Below are 18,583 nucleotides of genomic sequence, written 5' to 3' on the forward strand. Positions count from 1 at the left end.
GGGTGTGGTCCCAGGTGCATTTTTTTGAGGGGATTTAAGGAGCAGCCTCCCAACAAGCTCCCTCATTGAGGACAGAGACTTCTGCAGCCAAGCTGGTGCCAAATGTATTGCCCCGTTTTCCTTTGGACCGCATCAGCAAGACCAAGGGTGTGTGTGTGTGTGTGTGTGTGTGTGTGTGTGTGTGCTCTTGTCATCTGGGCAGCCCAGAACCTCCATACACACTGCCCAGGCTTGCGCCCCAGAGAGAAGTGGAGTTGTGGTTTGTTTGTTTTTAAAGGACTTTAAAAATGGTTGTCTGTGTTGCCATCTAGCGGCAATAAATCAAGAGAAACAGCTTTGTATGAAAATGGAAGGCAATTGTGGGCATAATTTTGGGCTAACTGAACTTAAATCCATGCCTATCCAAATAGTTTTCTGTGTGGCATTTTATTAACCATGTTACATAAGAAAACTTGCTGGATAGGTACATCCTATGGCCCTGCTATGTAATTGGCTAACGTGGAGGAACTAACACTGACATAATGTAACTGTGATCCTAGCTGCAGTGTTTATTGGATAGCATCATTTGTGAAGCAAGCTCTGACAGCAACATAGGGGGATGGGGCTGGCAACTTTTCATTTTTGTAGATCCCCCTGTGCCTTTCACAGCTGACAGAGAAGTAACACAACTTTCCCAATCACCCACATCACATGGTGCAAGGCACACACACCATTTGAATGGCAATGTCCATCAACTTGGGGGGGGCAGCCCCCTCAAATATTTTATTGGGGGTGCCAAAGGGACATCAGCCCCCGAGAAGCTGGCTGCTATTTGGCGGCAGCTGTTATGTTTGTCTACAAAGCACTCTGGAAAGCCCAGGAGCCCAGTAAGGGTCGACTAGATGACAGCCTTCAGATAGGTTTCCAAATGGCCATTGCTGGTATAGATACCTATTGCTTGACCTACACATCACTGAGAGTAAAGAACGTATTCTTTCTCTAGTGACTGACTGTTCTGTTTTGTGTGCCTTGGCTTTGATCTTACAATTAAAAAATGAGTCATGAGGCAACAGGTTGAGTTCTCCATGTTTACCAACAAAAGTGGCTTTGCTTCTCATTCCTTTCATTAGTACATGATGATATTTTTTCCAAATGAGAACCTCCTGATCTAATTGTCTGCAGCAACTTGGGGGAAGCTAGCCAGTTCTATAAATTTAGAACAACCTAGCGAAGAAGCTCATTCCATAAGCGGAGCCCCAGCTATTGAAGCATCTCATTCCTAGTGAAGAAGCAGCGAGCCAAGGTAACAAACATCTGAGAGACTAGAAGGTAAACACCATTCATTCATTCATTAAATGCATTAGATAAGATAATCTTTATTGTCATTGTCCCCTTGCGGGAACAACGAAATTACTCGGTTACCACATCCACTCGGATAAAGCTCAGATATTCCACATAATCCAAAATTACTACAAAACACTAATTAAAACAATGCAATATGATACAATATAACAAGTAAAATAAGAGGACTTCAAAGTCCAGACTTTGCATTAAAGGCCAAAATCGCTCTAGAGAAGAAACTATTCTTGAGAATGCCTCATTCTTGCCTGCATTGTTCTGTATCTCCGTCCTGATGGCAGGAGCTCGAAGAAACAGTGACCAGGGTGCGCTGGATCTCTTGATATGTCTAGTGCAGGGGTTCCCAACAAAATTTTCTCGAGGACCCCTCATCAAGCCGCTATTGTGACAAGGACCCCCATTAATTCCTAATCCTAAAATTAAAAAGTGAGAGCCAAATTAAGAGTCTTTTTATATTGTATATTTATACGTTTTTTACAGTTACGATTTAGGTTCAATGGACACTGACAAGATCGGTTCGAGAGTCACTGACTTACTTGCTTGAACATCAAATGCATTATCTTCCTCTTCATCTGTAGGCCTTTGTCGTTTTAATGAACCACTTTTTAACCAACGGTCCATTTTTAACTACGCGAACTGTAGCTTCCGCGAAAAACAACGATTTGTTGACAAACACTACTGTTTTGCAAAGAGGCAGCGTGCGCCAGGGAGGAGGGAGGGGAATGGAGAAGACAGGGTACCTGCGCAGTAGCGCACAGATGAAGCCGACGCGCAAAAAGCATCTTGGGGAGGTGAGCGTTAGTATGCGTGCGCTGCCTCTTTGCAAAACAGTAGTGTTTGTAAAGCGCCACCTAACGGCATACAGCAGAACTACTGCCTCTATCTAATTCTAGTTTTGCGCTAGACTCTGCTCATGCAGGAAGCGGCCAAAACAAAAAAATCTGTTATCATACGATATATATATATATATATATATATATATATATATATATATATATATAAAAATTATTCTAATAGCATCTTGCGGACCCCTCTGGCATAGCTCGCGGACCCCTGGGGGTCCCCGGACCACCTGTTGGGAACCACTGGTCTAGTGCTTTTCTATGGCACCTGGTGGTGCAGATTTGTTCTAAGGTGGAGAGTGAGCAGCCAATAATGCTCTCTGCTGTTTTAATAATTCTGCACAGCCCTGCTCTATTCTGAGAAGTACAGCTTCTGTACCACACACATAAACCATACGTGAGCACGCTCTGTATGGCACAGTGATAGAAGGCAAGCAGCAGCTTTTCTGGAAGATGGTTTTTCCTTAGAATTCTCAAAAAGTACAGTCTCTGCTGCGCCTTCTTCACAAGCCCCCTTGTATTAACACTAAAGTAAGGGCGCTGTGCATTAGGAACTAAGTCCCGCAAACTTATAATACATGAGCTAAATTCTAGGGGGTGATAAGCCTGCAGAAACCAATTTTTTTAGCTCTACCCTAGCAGGGAGGTCTTTGAGGGGCTAATGCGAACCAGAAACCTATATTAAATTCCAGTTTTGGAGAGCAGGTAAGACCAAAAAAGCCAAACCAGTGCTCCCGAGACTTCCTTTGCAGCCATGGCTTGAACTTTTTTTTGCAGCTGCTGCAATATATAGGACACTGGGTGTAGAAAATGTGGGTGTGGCTTGCCAAAAATAGGTCAGTGGGTCAACCTCTGAGTCCTGACAGGCCATCAGGAAGTAGGAAATTGCTCACCACTGCCATAGATCTTTGGGTTTTCTACACACCAGCTGTTAAGTTCCTCACTTAACAGGATCAACTCACTTTTTGTAGGCCTGTATACTTTTGAATGAGCATCTATTAGGAACGAACCTTTTTTTCCCCAAATAGGGGCTGGAAAAGACTGAAGCTGTCCCGATTCAAAAGTGTGTGTGCTCTGCTGGAGACTGCTGATATATGTTAGGGGCAGTGCTTGACCACCTTTTCCAGATAAGGCCACCTTAATTAACTATTGAACTGAAAAACGTTTTCTTTTGGGAAATCCTAGGTTGTGTGTCATGTAATTCCATCAGAAATTTCTAAGGAGGGACAACCACTTACATGCCTCACAAAATACAGCTATCCTCTATCCTTAATTTGATATGTCTGGTCTAAAAAAGCCCAGTATCTCCTAAGAAACAATGCATTACCCTAGACAGGAGGAATTCCTGCTCTGCACTCTTATTCTGGAAGCATTCACTGGGGTATGTTCCAGATGTTCCAACAACCAGACAACTACTTTCTTCAGTAGGGGCTAAGTCTGAGACTGGTAGATCATTCAGCATCCCCATGCCGACAGCCCAGTTGGTAAATGATATTGTAAGCTGCTAAAGTCTAATGCTGTAGCTGAGTTGCTATCACGGTTTTCAGTGCATTAGTTCCCTTAAATAGTCCAACTAATGGTTCTGTTACAATAGTGAAATGTTTTCCATAGATACTGGTGACATGGGCGTAACCAGCATGGGGCAGGGGGGGGCAGCTGCCCCCCTAGAAGCAAAAAAGGGAGAGCACAGCACGACAGACAGGAACACTGCCAGCTGTGCACTGCCTCAGCCTGTGCGGCTGAAGCAAAATGGCAGCAGTGGCAGCGAAGCTGCCTCTGCCGAGGGAAACCTGGACCTGGGCTAACTTCAGCCCACACTACTTCAAGTCACAGCGAGCACAGCACAAATGAAGTGGTGCAGAGCATTGTGGGGCAGCACTTTCTGTGCTGTGCTCGCTGTGACTTGAAGGAGTGTGGGCTGAAGTTAGCCCAGGTCCAGGTCCAGGTTTCTCTCGACGGAGGCAGCTTCACTGCTGCTGCCTCGTTTTAGTCACCGCTGCCGGTAAAGGAGCGGGTGAGGCAGAAGCACAAGCGTGCCACCTTGGCAATGGCTGGAAAATGACCCCTTTCCCTCTGGGGGACGTGGACATTGACCACGCCTCCTGGGGGGATCCTGGCCACGTCATTGCCAGCCAGCCAATCAAGTGGCTGGGGGTGGGGGCGTGGCTGGTGTGCCCCACTAGTTTTGATCCTGGGTATGCCCATGACTGGTGACATTTCAGTATCTAGACTCTCTTTTCCCATCTAATAGCCCTGTTCTGATTTATTTAGTGCATTGCAAATCCTCCTTAGGATTCATGTTAAGTGACAGACAGTCTTCCATAGGATGAAGCACTGAAAGGCTTCTTCTTGCCTGTCTCCCAGGTGACAAAAAACTCATTTTCTTAGCAGGTGTTACAAAGATTCTAAGAGTGCTGAAAACTTTGGAAGGAACCAATGATGCTGATTCAATATCCCTAGATGTACCCAAGGTTCTGACAAGTTTGGTGAAAAACGGCAACTATTCAATACCTGAGAAACATGGGAAATGTCCAGTTTGCTAAATTGTTGGCATTCTCTCAACATTACTAGCGTATGGTTACCAGATTTTTTTCAATGAATCCAGGGACACTTTTGTTGTTGTTGTTGAAGTGGAGTAGCAATAGGGAGTGAGTAGTGGGGATGGTGAGGCAAAAGACCCTGGGCCCAAGCACACATGCATATTGTATAAAGGTGCAAAGCCCTTCTTTTGCACCCTGTGAAACATAAATGCACAGTTAACAAAGGGGGAAGGGGGCAGATCGGGGAATGCTACAGCATTAACTTTCATTAGTAACAACGGCTTCAGCTTAAGCCATTCCTGAAAGCCTCAAACATGGAGTTTATCATAATTATTTATGGAAAGAAACTCAAAGTTGTTGTCATATTTGCTCCCAAGTGCTTCTTTGTACTGGAAAGGAGATGGCTTATAAAAGGTATGATTACGGTAATTAAAAGGCCTTTAACCAAGACCAACCCACTCATGAGACAAGGTGAGGCAACTGCCTCAGGTGGCAGGATCCTCAGAGCAGCAGATTCCGATGCAGGTCTTTATTACTTGCCTGTTCCCAATGTTGATTGTCACTCCCTGGCAGGGAGGGGGGGAAAGCCATTTTGTGGTCCATCTTAGGGGCCAAAATGTCTCAGGCCAGCCCTGCCTTTAACCTTTGTGGCCTTGTTTCTGCAAACAGAATCAATTAACAGTGTGGATAAAAGGGGAGAAAAACAAAATCCCTGGCAGATTCCTTTCCAAATCAGGAATTCATATCCAACTGCAGACTATAACTTGAGCAGTTGGTGAAGCACACTGGAAGAAGCCACAGGTAATTTTTTATACTTTGAATATTTTTAAAAGGCAGGCTTCTTTAATGTACTCATATGCCCTCTCTGCATCAAGTGACAGAATAGCATGACATGGTTTTTTATTCACAATAATTGGTTGTATTCTAAGAGTGACATCTAACATCATATGAGTGGATCTCCAATGGCTCAAAGGGACTTCCTTTCCCTCCATCTGCCACTCTTTCTCTCCATATTCCAATTTTGCTCCAGGGGGTCTCTCCTGTTTAGGGCTGCCATACGTCCAGAATTTCTGTTGCCTTAGCAGAAATCCTTGTGCTAGAAATTCCGCTAGAAGGACTCATTAGTTGAATCTGGCCCCAATATTTAACTGTATGAATGTGAGAATATTTTAGAAGTATTTCATGCTCCCTAAGGAAGCCTAATATTTCTTTTAGCTGCATGCTAGTAAGTCTACTTTTTTCAGTAAGATTGTTTAAACCCAGAGTCGTAGCTATGGGGAGGGGGTGTCCAGCCAGGTTTTTTGCCCTGGGTGAAACTTGCAGAGGGGTGCCATTGAGGCTCCCAGCTTGTGATTATGCAAATGTGGTGGGAGAGTGCCATACTGGGTCTTTGACCCAGGTGAAATAAAGCTTAGTTTCACCTCTGTTTAAACTTCGCCTCTGGAGTTTAGAGACTGTACAGCCACCAGTTATCCATAAAGTGAATGGCTAGTTTACAAGAGCTCCATCAGGGATATTATAAAAACACTGAGTAATGCCTTCAGCTTTTTCACAGTAAAGTGTGCAAGGGTAGTTCCAAACTTGTAACCCAGATGAATGGCATAAGCAAAGAATGTAAACAGTACATTATGGAGGAATAAGACTGCAATCCTAGCCAGGTTACTTGGGAGTAAGTTCTAATCAGTGGGATTTGCTTTAGAGTAAGCTTGTGGCGCTGTTTAACCCACACAGGTGGCACTGTGGGTTAAACCACGGAGCCTAGGGCTTGCTGATCAGAAGGTTGGCAGTTAGAATCCCCGTGACGGGGTGCGCTTCTGCTGCTCGGTCCCAGCTCCTGCCAACCTAGCAGTTCGAAAGCATGTCAAAGTGCAAGTAGATAAAGAGGTACTGCTCCAAGCGGGAAGGTAAACGGTGTTTCCGTGTGCTGCTCTGGTTTGCCAGAAGTGGCTTTGCCATGCTGGCCACATGATCTGGAAGCTGTACACCGGCTCCCTCGGCCAATAACGCGAGATGAGCGCTGCAACCCCAGAGTCATCTGCGACTGGACCTAATGGTCAGGGGTCCCTTTACCTTTTAAGCTTGCATTACATCAGATTCCACATTACTGTACATATGGTATATACTGTATACGCAGGTGGCACTGTGTTCTCTAAACCACTGAGCCTCTTGGGCTTGCCGATTTGAAGGTTGGTGGTTCGAATCCGTGTGGAGTGAGCTCCCGTTGCTCTGTCCCAGCTCCTGCCAACCTAGCAGTTCCAAAGTACACCAGTGCAAGTAGATAAATAGGTACTGCTATGGTGGGAAGGTAAATGGTGTTTCCATGCACTCTGGTTTCAATCATGGTGTCCGTTGCGCCAGAAGCATTTAGTCATGCTGGCCACATGACCCAGAAAGCTGTCTGTGGACAAACGCCTCCTCCCTCAGCCTGAAAGTGAGATGAGTGCCGCAACCCGTCACCTTTGACTAGACTTAATCGTCCAGGCACATATACAAGCCTGGTGAAAGGACAGCATTTTCCACATGTGAGGGCAGCAGGCTAGCATAGGGGGTACAGGGCAGGTCACATGCTGCTGGTTGCTCTGGCCACTTCCACTCCCTCAGCACCTGCTGGAGAAAAGTGCCTCACTGCCTCATGGTAGGGCCAGCCCTGATTAACATAATACAGTATGTCCTTTTAAATGTGCTTGTGTGGGAAAGGTGGTTCTGGGTTTATTTTTTGTTCTTATTCTGTATTTTTATTTTGCTGTGAGCCGATCTTCGGATGAAAGGTGGTATACAAATTCTATTATTAATGATAATTATCTTTTTTTCGGAAGCATTTGCCTGGTCCCTTTGAGGAGTATAGGGTGACGGAAGCTCGCAGTCGCCCCTCCTCTCTCCTCCTGCCAAGCCCTCAAACTGCATAGCGCCTGGGATGCGGCTGCGATTTGCGGCCTGTTTCAAGGGCGGCGCCAAGACATTTCGCATAAAAAAGAAACTACTGCCCCCCCCCCCCCAATCTCAGAACTGAGCTAGGCGAGAAAGAAAGGTGAAGCCGCGCCCTCGCCCATTATAGCAAAGAAGCTTCCTCCAATGGAAGCACGCGTCAGATGCTAGATCTGGGCGAACATCGGGCCGGAAAGGAAGCTGGTTGGTGTTCCCAGGCCGCCTCAGCACGGCCGCCCAATCACAAAACAGTACTTCAGGCGCGAACCAATCTGAATCAAGCCAAATTAAGTCTCCGCCCAAACCCCCTCCCCGCGCGACGTGCTCACTAGGCGAGGCTTTTTCCTTTCCCTTCTGCGCTGAAGCGAGCTGGGCAGGGTGTAGCAACTCTTGCCTTAGGTCCCACCCATTTTGCATCAGACGGTCTCCGGGCCCGTCCCACTGTCGTGGGAAACATCCTTTCGTCTCATTGGCTCTGCTGCAGCGACAATTTAGGGACAGCGGCTTCCCATTGGATCCTGAAAGTGAAGGGACGGGTACACCCTTTGGTTCTTTTCATAGCTTGTATGTGATTGGCCGCACTCGCGGAGCGGAGGACGTTTCCTTTCACCATCGCTCATTGGTGGCGATGTAGTGCCAGGAGGGAGGGCTTTCCGCCGCAGCTCTCGCTGATTGGAGCCCCGATTCCTTTCGGGTCTAGACAGCTTCGGCCATTCGGTTTGGCATTCACGGAGAACACTTAGCCGGGTTGCGTAAGCGTTAGCAGGCTGCTGCTCCTTCTTCCCCTCCCTCCTCCCCCTTTTTTGGTGTAGTATGGAAGAAAGCGCAGCGGCGCCTTTCGAGTCCGACGGAACGGGACGCTCGTTTCAGCATTCTCGAAGGGCACTTAGTAAGGGTGCGTAAGCGCGGCTATCCCTAGCAGCCCAGAGAGAGAGTACGGAAGCCGCCGCCGGAACAAATAGCGAAGGAGGAACTGCAACGGCCCCAGAGCGCGCAGCGGACAAAGGAGCTCGGGCGAAAAGGCGGCGCCAAGCGCGACCCAACGCTTCAGCCGGCCGGGCCGGGAGGAGCCGCCGCCGCCGCCGCCAGCAGCAGCAGTAGCAGCAGCAGCGGCGCCATGGACAGCCCTGCCGCCCTCGTTGTCCGCCAACCGCACTGCAGCGCCCTCCGCCTGAGCCGCCCCTCCGGACGCCACTTGCCCGCCTTGTGGGCGCTATGAGGAGAAGCGCCAGGCCTGGCTTGTCCCCGCGCTGAGGAGAAAAAGAACGACTGAGGGAAAGGGAGGAAGGAGCCCCTTCGTCGTCAGGCCATCACCTCACACGCCGCCACCGCCTCTCCTCACACGGCCCCGCCGAATTTTGCTGGCGCCGGATCCTTTTCGGAACCAGGCTCCACATCTCCCGCCTCTTAGGCGCCTCGCATCTCGTATTCCTCCGCCAGTCGGAGGGGGGCGAGGAATAGTCCGCCCTTTTTACCGTGTCTCCCCAGCGCCCCCACCCCGGGGTGGGGGGAGGAAAAGAAGAGGGAGAAAAGGGGGGGGCACCTCTTTTTTCTCTCTGCTGCCGCCGCCGCCGCCTCCTTCTCATGTGACTGATTTTCCACTAAGGAAGGACGGGAGGAGCAGCGCCCCGGAAAAAGCCCGGCTCCTCTTCTTCCCTCGCATCGGGAAAGGGGCCGTCGGTGGGCGGGGGGGCGGCGACTGGATTGTGCAGGGTTGGGCCGCCGCGGGCCCCGGCGCCGCCGCTGCAGGAAAGGAAGAGGATGGCGGCCCTCTCAGGATAAGGCGAAAAAGGGCTTTGGGGGGGAAGAGACAGTCTTTGAGGGGGAGCCCCCCTTTATTTTTTAAGGGTGGGTTTTTTTTGGTGGAAGGGAGAGCCTGGATCTGTACGCCCTCCGCCTTTATCCTTCCCTTTCGGCACCTGAGGAGGAAGAAACGGAGCGAAGAGGAGCGAAGGGGAGTTGATCCGGCGAGAGCGGGGGGTGGAAAGGCGAGGAACCATGTCAGGGCGGCCGAGAACCACCTCCTTTGCAGAAAGCTGCAAGCCGGTGCAGCAGCCTTCGGCGTTTGGCAGCATGAAAGTTAGCCGTAAGTATTGATTTGTACAAATCGCCACCACCACCCCACACCCCTTATACGTGGTTCTCTCTCTTCATTAAACATCGCATCTCTCAGTGGATGCCTTTGATTCTTTTTGGTCCATTATAGCGCTGCCTTTTAAGAAGTGTCAGACCCATGAGGCCTTGTGGCTGGCTCTTTATGAGGCAGCTTCCTTTCTTTTCTCTCTGCTCCCTCCTCTCCCCACCCCCACTCCACACACACTTTGAATAGGCCCACCCTATGGCTTCCATTTAGAATAAAAACCGAGCTTTTTATTCTCTGCATTTCCTCCTAAAGTATTACAGTACTTGATGCTTCTGCTAGAAACATCTGTGTAATTATACTTTGGATCTGCATAGTGGCTTTTGTCAAGGATGAATCTACTTTGTTCACGCAACCTTTAAGAAGTGATTGGATGTTGATCGACTCTGTTCATACTATTTCAGGTTTTATTATATATTTTTTGCAGTATGAGGCCTTTTTTATGAGGGGTGCCTTCTAATGGTGAGGGCCGTGGTTCCATTTGATCTTATACACCACTGTTTCATACACCTGAACAATGATTGATTTCTTTATGCATATAGCTAATGGAAATTCCTGGTGAAAATCAGTTCTCAAATCGTTTAAATAAAAATGGGTGTGGTATTGTAAAACTTAATACAAATAGAGCTTCAAATTTGTTTTAATCCAGCTGCTTTCAAAGAACTTGTATTTATGGATATAGCTCGTATTTAAAAGGACTTTGTGGTTAGCTCCATTGTAGGACATAGATTTTATAACAAGACTCTAATCTGGCTACCTTTTTATGGACCTGAAAAAGTCTCTCCCCCCCACCTCCAAGGCTGCAGTCCTAAAAACACTTGCTTGGGATTTTATCTGACTATGCAATAATATGGCCTTGTATTAAGGATTATTGTTTGGCAGAAATTTTATGGAATATTTATCCATTAATTTCTGAAATGTTTGTCACAGCAATTAAATGTTTAAGAATGTTGAGGAGGAGGAGGAGGCCTTCAGAACCAGGCCAAAAAAAGCTCACCAGGGCTGCCAGGTGCATGACAGCCCTGCAGTTCTTGAAGGACCATGCAACAAGCTCAACATGTTTATCAAGCTCTTGTTTTTTTGTTTGTTTGATTGGTTATGAGTTATGAAGACCTGGGCCACGGGTTCAGGTTGTAAACAGTCTTAATTTAATGCCTAGAGTGTCAGTAGTACTTGTAAAAATGTAGAATATAATTGGCATATGTTGGGTGCTTTAGATAATATACTTTTGGTGTTACAAAACCTCTTTATTTCAGAAATACTAGACACATTGCCAGTGTTTTACTTATTCTCATGTAAAAAGCATTGAGAGTTTGCAGCCCATTCATCTAAGCTTTGTTGACCACATAACTTTTATCTGTGACAACACAGCATATTGAGACTTGGAAGTGTTCATTTATAATTCTGTGGGCGATTCTTTGATCGGTTTTGATGTATTGTTGGAAGAAATGTTAGTTGACCACTAATTTTAGAATTGCACATATTTTTAAAACTATTATTAATCAGTTTGCAGAGAGCTGTGATGTTGGTATTTTAGAGTTGCTATATTATTTATTTGGAATCCTAGAACAACATGACAGTAACAGTCAATCCTGAACTGTATGTGTCTATTCAGAAGTAAACCCTATTTGAGTTAGACACATCTAAGAGAGATGGAGAACTTGTGGCCCTACATAATGTTACTGAACTACACCTCCCATCATCCCTGGCAACAGCCATGATGGCTGCGGCTGATTTGAATCGGAATGTATTTAACAGAATTTATATACTGCTTGGTTATAAATAAAACCTCTAAGTGGTTTACAAAATCCAACAACATCTGGAAGGTCACAGGTTTCCAACTCCTAGATTGCATCGTAAGTTACATATTGATTTTCAATATTGTTTTAAATTTCACAGTGCTGTATTAAAATTCTCTGGGTAAAACTATACATAAGGCAAACATGAGGTTCCCTGTATATCTCATCACAGTAAATCAGGATCGGGGTGTATAACCTTCCTTGCCATAATTCTTGTCCTGGTTGTGTGTTCTGCAATTCTGGTAGGTTGGGAGAAGAGACTGTGATAGAGCAGTAGTGGGAAACCTTTGGTCTGTGGGTCTAATAATGCCTGCCAGGTCTTCCCATTTGGCCCATCAGGCTATTTCAACTAAGCCATGTCCACCTGCCCTAACCTGATGTCATGTATGATGTCAGGTCTGGGGCAGGTAAGGGCAGGGCTTGGCAGAAGGGGTGCTTGCAGGCATTACTGATTAGCTAATTGGCAGTGCTTGCCAAGGCTCTTTCACAGTGCAGGGCAAGCTAGCAGTTTCAGTGTGGCTTCTGAAGACTTCTAAAGTGCTATTTTCTGTGGTGCTTTGAACTGGGTTTTGGAAGATCCAACAATCAGCCAATTGTCATATTTTCAGAAGCCCTGCTCAAAGTGGTGTGCAAAATAGCAGGCAAAAAAAGGTCACTTCATTTTATTACGATGTCAGGTAATTGACAGGTGAGCCACATGCTAAACCTGGCCTGTGCAGAGGGGGTGAGGCGGGGAGAATAACAATCTGGTTCAGCAGTCTGGAGTGGTTCCCCATCCTTGTGGTAAAGAGATGCCATCCATTGATGCCCCCCCCCCAAAATAATGATACTTAGTAAGCATATCAACAAATGAATAGTTCTATTAATAAGAAAGAATTTTAAACTATTTGAGCGGCCCAGATTGTGATGGATGCCTCTTTAAATTGCCACATGGAATTTTATAAGCACTTGTTTTAATATAATTTTTTAAAAAAATTGCTATGTGATTCATCTATGACACATTTTTCAAAGTTGTTTTTTCAAAAAAGATTAATCGAAGTGATAACCTGGACTGTAATGTTTAATCAAGTAATTCAGTTATTAGTGGACACCACAAATTTTAGTGGTATTTTAATTTAAAGTAGAATGGGATTTGTGTATTGTTGAGTTTCCTAGTGAGTCTGACTTTACTCTCTGAGTTTAAGGTTATTTCTCTATTATATTTTAGTGCCTTTTATCTAGAAGAACTTGGAAGCACCTAGAGACTTGGGAGCACACTCACATTGAGGTGGCATTGGAGGGTCTTAATCTGCTTAAACCTATTGGCTAACAGATTTAGTGGATCTGGCTGTTACTAATTGATTTCACCCCATGCAGAAATCAGTGGTTTTTGAGGTAGAAAAGAGTACCACTTTATATCACTTTTGACACCAGATAATAAGGGGGCCCTGGATATATCTAGCTCTGTCTTCAGGTGAAATTTGACTACTCCGCCTTTTGATATTTGCATTTAGTTCTAAAGAGGGGAACATCCACTTACTCAGTCACCTACTAGGCTGATCAAAGCATAGCATGGTTTGACCTGTGCCTTTATATTTCAGTTCTTGTTTAAGAATGAGGAAATTAACTTTCATTTGTGCCATAATCCTATATTTTAGTTACAATTCTGTTCTTTGACTGCTGCTGCTTACATAGCCAAAATGACAACACAGAAGATTTGGGGAAACGAAGGTTTGCAGAAGTATAAACAAATCTTTAGGAAAAAGCCTTATCCCTTCTGCCCCTCTCAAAACAGTCTAATGAAGACTGAAGATGCTCAATGTCTATGGAATTGCTGGCTGACTTGAGGAGTGAGGGAAATTTGAAAACTGGATTTGAGAGCTGTGCAGAGATAAATTAAATGAAGAAATCCAATGCATTAGCTGAGATTGAGTACTTGTGTATCCCCCCTCAAAAAAACAGCCCAGTGAGTTGTGCTTGCTCAGTGCCCATGGAATGCTGACTGACCATAGAGAAGGAAAACATGGGTGGGAAGGGGAATGGAATGACTGGAAAAGGAGGATCAAGGAAGAAACACAAAGATGTATGCTGTACCAACGGGTTTTCCTGCACCAGCAGGGATTTGGACCAGATGACCTTTGAGGTCTCTTCTAGTTCGATGGTTCTAAATAAATAACGGCTATAGAAAACAGTCTCATTGTTTGGGTAGGTCATTTCCTGGTTCACAATAAGAAGCTATTTTTAAATGTCTATGGGAGAACTGCCCATAGATATCAATCTAGAAATCCAAGCTTTTAGTTGGGATCGGACATCTGTGTGTCTAGTCCCTTCCAACCCCTCCCATGAAGTGGGGAAAAGCCCTCAAATAATTGAGTGCAGAATGTGAACTGGCTGTGGGACATGATGGAGTGGCAGAATGGAATGGCTGAACAGAAGCACTCAACACTGCAGCATTTTTGTTGCAGGACTTTACTGGTGTCAATGCATAGGCAATCCTTCCCTAGCCACCCTGAGGCAGATCTGCCTTGGTCCTTATTTTTGATATATCTGGTTCCTACATATTCTTCTTTACCACTTCATCAGTTAGTTGTTCTCAGTTTTCCTTGATGAGATTTATACAGTATAGCAGGTAATGACTTTCCATGTACCATGGATCTTCTCTGTAAAATTCTTATTACCTCTTAGGCTTTATACAAACAGTCAGCAAGATATCAGTTTATGTTCTCAGCAATACAAGACATAAAATGTGGATTACCATTCAAGATTTCTTTGTAGTCACTGTATGACTGAATCAAAATAAGTTTCCTTTTTGAGTCTTCAACCAGATCACTTAGGTTTTAGTTGGAAGCATGTTTCCTAAGGTGAGTGGCAGTTGTGTGTGTTGATTTGAACCTCAAATTAATGTCAGACCAAACAATGCAATTGTGTATTTAAGATGGTTCTGATATTTAGAATTCACATGGCCCTAATACCCAGGATCATTAAGAATAATAGTAATACCAAGTCACAAAATACATACAAAACTACTGTTAATTCCTACCAAATGATAGATCTGAAAGTTTGCATAATTCACATATCCAGAATCAACTATCCAAATTCTGTGGCTAAGATTCTATGTCTGGCATAAAGTTTTAAGTGAATCCTGAGCAGTCTATATGAGTCCCCACATTATGAAGTAAAAGCCAATCTACATACAAAAAATCTGAACAAATATAAAGTGCTTGTAGTTTTAAAATCTTACAAACAAGGAGTCAATCAAAGGAAGCAATCTCAAAAGAACTCGAGTCAGTCTAAATCTGATTTGGTGCCACTATTTTTTTTTAGATAAATATTTGGTAACAGAAAGGCTTAAATGTTTTAAAATTAAGTTTGCAGAAACAAATCAGCATATATTCTGTTAATAAATTAAAAGTGTCCTTTTGTCTGTCAATAAACCAAGGGAATTAGATCCATTTCTCCTATGTGCAATATGCATTTAATTAGCTGTTTTTGCCATTTCTGATAATGATTTGGCATAAAATGGATTGTCTTAAAAATACTGTATGTACTGATAGTATATTATTTTATATTGTGGATGATGTTCTTTTCTGTAGCAGAAAAGCTATTCATAAATGTGGGAGTGCAGCTTACCACAAAGGCAATGCAGAGCAATCCTATGCATGTTTACTTGAAAGCAACATCCAATGGCTATGTTTGGATAGTCTCACATCTCTGCTTATGAATGCATATGAAGGAGCCTTATGGTTGTGCATCCATCCACCTTGTTAGAAAGCCTGTTATTTTGATTTGAACTTATGGGTCACTTTTTAAAAAACAAAAAGTACCGGTAACTCAAAGCAACTTAAAGCATAAATTAAAAGCAACGTACAACTGAAATGGAGTACAGTGGAACCTCGGTTTATGAACACTTCGGTTTATGAATTTTTGGTTTACGAACGCCGCGGACCCACCTGGAACGGATTAATCTACTTTCCATTACTTTCAATGGGAAAGTTCGCTTCAGTTTATGAACGCTTCAGTTTAAGTACTCCGCGGACCATCTGGAACGGATTAATCCACTTTCCATTACTTTCAATGGGAAAGTTCGCTTCAGTTTATGAACGCTTCAGTTTATGAACAGACTTCCGGAACCAATTGTGTTCATAAACAGAGGTACCACTGTAAAAGCTAAGGAGTAAGACATCCAATCCACTGAAGGGGGGGCACAGATAATTAAAAGTCAAAAGCCCAATGGAAAAGAGTTTTTTTGCCCGATGCCTAAATATGGGTAATGATAGCACGAGGTATGCTTCCCTGGGGAGAGTGTTCTGTAAATGGGAAGCAACTGTTAAGAAGCCCAGTTCCCATGTTGCTACCCTCTTCACTTCCCTCGGACAAGACACAGGGAGAAGGGCCGTAGAATATGAGCGTAGAGCAGGGGTCCCCGAACTTACCCGGCTTTGGGCCGGTGCCCGCAGCACCAATTGCACAGAGGGCGGGGAGCATGCGCCCATACGCATGTGCACACGCTGTTTCCAGCGCACTTCCGGGTTGGAGGAGCGCCGAAAGTAGCTTGTGAACATGTGCACGCGCCTCCGACTCAGAAGTGCGCCGGAAACAACGCTTGCGCATGCGCACAAACTATTTCCAGCACTCATCCAACCCAGAAGTGCACCAGAAATGACGCAGCGGCGGGGGTCACTGGGGGGGCGCATAAGTGAGCCTCGCACGCCTTAGTTTTGGAAACCCTGGCGTAGAGTCTGTGTTAGTTCATGTGAGGAGAGGTGGCCTTGAGGTATTGGGGTCCTGTGCTGCATAAGTGTTAGCAGGTCAATACTAGCATCTTGTATTGATCCTGGAAACTAATTAGAAGCCCGTGCAGTTGTGCTAGAACTGGTGTTACATATTCAGGCTGTCTGGTCAGAGCCAGATTCTGCGCCCATTGCAGTTTCTGAACAGTCTTCAAAGGCAGCCCCGACTTTGGCAAAATAGGAAACCATAGTTAACTGGAAACGTCCTAATTTGTTTGTTGTCTTCCACAAATGGAATGGTAAAGTGGTTGCATGCATGTCCAGAATTCTCATTCATATTTCAGCAATATATGATAGAAATAATCCAATTCTGGCCATTGTGTTCAGTGGAGGTTACAACTAGGACTGTGTAATAAGCCTTGTGGCCTGTAAATGCTGCCACTACACTCATTGTTACAAAAAGAGGAATGAAAACCACATGAAATGTCACTATTCAACATGTTCATGTAATTGGTAGGGATGAGCAGTTTTCAATGCATAAAGTCATAATGTCTCTTCAGTAATGTAATTTCCATGTTGATCCAATTGAATCTCTGAGTCTTCATACACTCTACATTAAATTACCAGTATTTTCTTACTCATACCTGTTTTATATACAGTATTATAATACTATCATTCATTTTATGTTGATATTTTCTGTTAACTGCCCTGAGACCTCCAGGTATAGGGCAGTATATAAATTCAATTAATAATAATAATAATAATAATAATAATTCAAGATTTCTTTGCACTCTTTTTCACACTGAATGTGTGTGAAAATAGATTTTTCTCCTGTGTCTTAACTTGAGATAGACATTACTGTTTCCGCTTTTAAACCGGTCACTTTTAGATTATTGTTCTCACATTAGGAGACATTGCAAGGAGTGCCACACATCTCTGCCCAATTGTCACTAGCCTGGTTGCCTCCTCTTGATTGTCTCATGACTCTTAAATCCTTCAAGTCATTAAGATAAATAGCCATGTAGGGTCTGGTCTTGATGACCAATGAGGCAGTCCCTGAAAGTGTGCTATCTCGAGGTCTTAAAAGTGTTTTCTCCTATCTGTGTGTGATCTGTATTTCTGCAGTCAAAGTAAGCAAACTGTTGGTCTCTTGTTTTCAGCCCAAACTTATGAATGTTTACTTAGAAGAAAGTCCTGTCATGTTTTTTTGGGCTTAACTGCCACCTAAGGCTACATAAGAAGGCGGCCTCTATTCTCTTGGACTTTTCATTGATACAGCTACCATAGGTCTTACCTTCTGCTTCCAAAATCAGTCCTGTCTCTCAAAGAAACCTTTTAAAAATCTCTTTATTTGCCCATCCAACCATAATTCTACTCTATTCTATTTCTATTTCCTGTTATCTCCTTGTGACAGTTACTCCTGCATTTCTGCCACCTGCAACTGCCTGCAAGTTTCCTTTTGTCTTAAATGGTGGTTGCAGGGATGTGAATTACAGTATTTCATTCTAAATCAGTTGAGTCACAGGAGAGAAACAGATTCTGGGATTATTGTTTCTAGAAGGGGTGGCTCGCTTTAACTCTTGCTGTCTTCCCCGAGAACCCTTGGCCAGGCAGTCTCAATTTCTCCCTTACCTCAAGGCCAGATTGACAGAAAGAAAATACAAAAGTAGGTGAAATGCCCCTGAGGATGCTCACTTAGCTGTTGAATACCCTGTTTCTCATATTTTAAGACATACCCATAAAATAAGCCATAGCAGGATTTTTAAGCATTCAAGGAATATAAGCCATACCCCGAAAATAAGACATAGTGATAGGCGCAGCAGCAATGCCGGTCGCGGCAGGAGGAGGAGGAAAAAAATAAGACATCCCTTGAAAATAAGCCATAGTGTGTTTTTTTGAGGAAAAAATAAATATAAGACGTGTCTTATAATATGAGAAACACGGTACTTGGTTTTCCCTTGGAATAGTTGACTGCAAAAGTTCTGATTTTATGGTGACATCTCTCTGCTTACTCTAATTTTGTATTTGAGGTATGAAAAAGTAGACTCTTTCCAGCAGAGTACTCACTTTTTGTTGTTTAGATGTGTTTTAAGACATGCTGTGCAATGCATATTCCTGGCCTCACTCTTGCTTCTTCATTGTGCACGTGGGCGAACAGCACTTGGAAGATGCAGTTGAGTCAACTTTGATATTCCATTCTCTCCACTTCCTTGGGCATAAGTACCACTGAAGTCTGTAATAATTACTTTGGAGCAAACATGCATAAGATCATGTTAAGAACAATTTTTTA

General features: G+C 44.3%; 1 protein-coding gene across 2 annotated transcripts in view; it reads left to right on the top strand.

The window, feature by feature from the left end:
* The first annotated feature begins 8,268 nt into the window (after window positions 1-8,268).
* The window catches only part of GSK3B (glycogen synthase kinase 3 beta), a 58,795-nt gene continuing 48,480 nt past the window's right edge, over window positions 8,269-18,583 (top strand). Inside the window, exon 1 of one of the 2 annotated variants that reach the window (XM_035140437.2) lies at window positions 8,269-9,731. In XM_035140437.2, the coding sequence (XP_034996328.1) occupies window positions 9,644-9,731 (88 nt within the window). In that variant the 5' untranslated portion in view covers window positions 8,269-9,643. The remainder of the gene's footprint in view (window positions 9,732-18,583) is intronic. The other variant, XM_035140439.2, reaches the window with a different exon arrangement.

The sequence above is a fragment of the Zootoca vivipara genome, chromosome 16 (genome assembly GCF_963506605.1).
Source record: "Zootoca vivipara chromosome 16, rZooViv1.1, whole genome shotgun sequence".
Taxonomy (NCBI): Eukaryota; Metazoa; Chordata; class Lepidosauria; order Squamata; family Lacertidae; genus Zootoca; species Zootoca vivipara.